The sequence below is a fragment of the Diabrotica virgifera genome, chromosome 9, assembly GCF_917563875.1.
Source record: "Diabrotica virgifera virgifera chromosome 9, PGI_DIABVI_V3a".
NCBI lineage: Eukaryota > Metazoa > Arthropoda > Insecta > Coleoptera > Chrysomelidae > Diabrotica > Diabrotica virgifera.
The window spans coordinates 130,442,118-130,445,366 of NC_065451.1; the positions used below are offsets into that span (position 1 = coordinate 130,442,118).

Sequence of the window (3,249 nt, forward strand, 5' to 3'; positions counted from 1 at the left end):
CATATTAATTGTCGAACTTTATTTATTTATTAAAGGTTACAACCATTTACAAAAAGAAAAAAAGAATATATTAAAATAACAATTACAATACAAAGATACAAAAAATACAAATTACACAAACCATCATACCTAACGACATTACAACCTTCTAACTGCTAAACATTGCTTGATCAGGGGTCTCCAAACTTTCCAGCCTTAGGGCCATACTGATTACTCCTGTAAGTTCCGAGGGCCAAGATGGCAACACTGCATATTATTAATTTTCCTGTATTTAATTTTTTCCCGTAAAATAACGAATAATTTAATTTTTTGTAAGTGTGGTAAGCTGTCAACATTATTAAGTATGTCAAATATTCACCTATTTTTGATATATTTTAATTTAATACAAGGTAGACATAAACAAACAAAATATTTCCACCAGTGGAAATCTCCAATCTCTCCCGAGATTGTCCACTAATAACATAATTATTCTTTCTACTATTTTTCAACGCCATCGTTAGAAATTGTCACAAACACACTTAACTATCCGAAATAATAAGAAGTCTGAAAAATAATAGCCGCAAATCACTTAAGTGTTACGCCCCTGATAACTGGGAGGAGACTAAAGACCCCACCTAAGCCAGTAAGCAATTTTGGGTTTGTGCGCTCCGCCAAGTTAGCTGGCGATGACAATAGTGGCGTAACTACAAGTCAGTTCCTATGAAACTGTTGTGAAATAAAATAGGGCGTACCTCCTTAAAACAAGTTTGTGCGTGTAACAGTATTTTGATTTGATTTGAATTGTTGCTTTTGTGTGTGATTTAGTAGAATGGAAAAGAAGCGAAAAATTGATAGTGAATGCAGAAAATTCAAAGATCAGTGGAACATTCAGTATTTCGTAATTGAGTCCAGTAACAAGGCGCTATGTTTGATTTGCAATGAAAGCATAGCCGTTCTCAAAGAATATAACATGAAACGTCATTATGAAACAAAACATTCTCAAAATTACTCAAAATATACAGGAATTGTGCGGACAGAAAAATTCGAAGCTTTGAAGTGCGGATTGAAATCGCAGCAATCTTTATTTACAAAAGTCAAAACTGAACAAGAGGCGGCAACTCGTGCCAGCTTTCGTGTGGCTCTTGAAATTGCAAAACGTGGAAAACCATTCACCGATGGAGAAATGATCAAGGAATGCATAATTGCAGTAGTCGAAGAAATGTGCCCTGAAAAGGTAAATTTATTAAAAACTGTCAGTATGTCAGCAAACACTGTGGCTCGAAGGGTACAAAACATCGCTGAAAATATATCCTCTCAACTGTTCGACAAAAATGGACATGTTGAGTGGTTTTCTTTGGCCTTGGATGAGTCAACGGATGTGTCAGATACTGCTCAGGTGTTGATTTATATTAGAGGAGTAGATAAAAGCTATGAAGTGCACGAAGAACTTCTTGATATGTATAGTATTCATGGCACAACTACTGGTATCGATATTTTTAAAGGAGTTGAAATGGCCATTAATAAAAAGAACCTTCGATGGAAAAACTTGAAATGTATTACAACTGATGGAGGCAAAAACATGAGTGGGAAAGATAAAGGAGTGGTCTCTCTTGTGTCAAAGGCTGTAGAAAATGACGGCGGCTCAAAACCATTAGTCTTACATTGTATCATTCATCAACAGTCTTTGTGCGGAAAATGTTTGGATATGTCTGACGTTCTGAAACCAGTCATATCAACTGTTAATTTCATCAGATCTTTTGGGCTGAATCACCGACAATTCCGACAATTTATTGCAGAGATTGGAGAAACAGACTTACCTTATCATACTGCCGTACGCTGGCTTAGTTGTGGGAAAGTCCTTCAGCGCTTTTTTGAACTTCGAGCAGTGATCGAAATTTTTTTGAATGAAAAGCACCGCCCTCTTACTGAATTACAAAACAACGCATGGCTATGGAAGTTAGCATTCTATGTTGATTTGACAAAACATGTGAACGAACTGAATTTGAGATTGCAAGGAGAAAACCAGCATCTTCCTGATTTATACACTAATATCAAGTCATTCCGGATGAAATTGATACTGTTTCAATCACAACTACGAAGTAAATGTTTTTCACATTTTAAAACATGTGAAATATTCAGCCACACTACTGAGACTGAGTTTCCTATCGATTTTGCAATCGAAACTTTGAGTGCTTTGAAGATAAATTTTGATACTCGTTTCTCGGACTTTGATGCCGTTGCGAATCAAATTAAGATTTTTCAGAATCCTTTTGATGCTGACATTGAAACCCTAGCCCCGGAACTTCAAATGGAAATGATTGATCTTCAGTGCAGTGATATAATTAAGAACAAATATGAAAACTCATCTTTGTTGGAATTTTATAAGAGTCTTCCACTGACACAATTTGATAATTTGCATAAATTTGCTCGTGGGCTGTTTTCCGTTTTTGGTACTACTTATTTGTGTGAGAAAACCTTCTCCAAAATGAAGTACACAAAAAATGTATACAGATCTAAATTAACTGACGAGCATCTTAAATCTCTTTTAATAATTGGTACAAGTAAAATTAGTCCACAACTACAAACTATTGTCGGTGGAAAATCTCAATTGCATACATCTCATTAGCATTTCATATGTCATGTTTGTTATAAGGTATGTGTTGTTCATTACTTACAATGTATAAAATGTTAGTTGGATTCATTTCAATAATTTGTTAGTTATTATATGCTGAAGTTAAATTTACTGCATAAATTATACATGTCTTTACTCATTACCATTCTGTTTCTTTATCCAACTTATCACAAACATTTTATTTGCTATAAAAAATATTAAGGAGTTTTCAAGTATGTCTCCGCGGGCCGGACAAAATCTGTCTGCGGGCCGGATGTGGCCCTCGGGCCGTAGTTTGGAGACCCCTGATCTAAGGAATAATTGAAAATATCTACATTACACCTCGCTAGTAAGATGTTAGTTGTTCCTAAGCAATCTGGCAAAGTCAATACCAGATCCATAATTGATTCGATGTGCTTGTAAGGCAAAAGTGGAATAAGCTCTAAGATATCTAGGTGGAACATAAATCGTTAAATCTTGTAAGGACTTCAGGTCAATCCATTAAGTTTTTAAAAAGTTTAAATACCAACAGAAAATTTAATACCTAAGACCAAAATATCTAACAGTAATCAGTTAACAAATTATGTTCTATAATAATTGTTTGCCTCCAAGAAACCCACTTTAAGCAAACCAACATTATTCAAACAATAATTGTCAAT

At 34.7% G+C, this 3,249-nt stretch overlaps 1 protein-coding gene across 1 annotated transcript; it reads left to right on the forward strand.

The window, feature by feature from the left end:
• The first annotated feature begins 808 nt into the window (after positions 1-808).
• On the forward strand, positions 809-2,605 carry LOC114326546 (general transcription factor II-I repeat domain-containing protein 2-like). The gene has a single exon (XM_028274943.2). The coding sequence runs from the start codon at positions 809-811 to the stop codon at positions 2,603-2,605; it is 1,797 nt and encodes a 598-aa protein (XP_028130744.2).
• Positions 2,606-3,249: the final 644 nt, after the last annotated feature.

Coding starts and splice junctions, on each gene's coding strand:
- LOC114326546 (XM_028274943.2), top strand. CDS start 809: ATGGAAAAGAAGCGAAAAATTGATAGTGAATGCAGAAAATTCAAAGAT.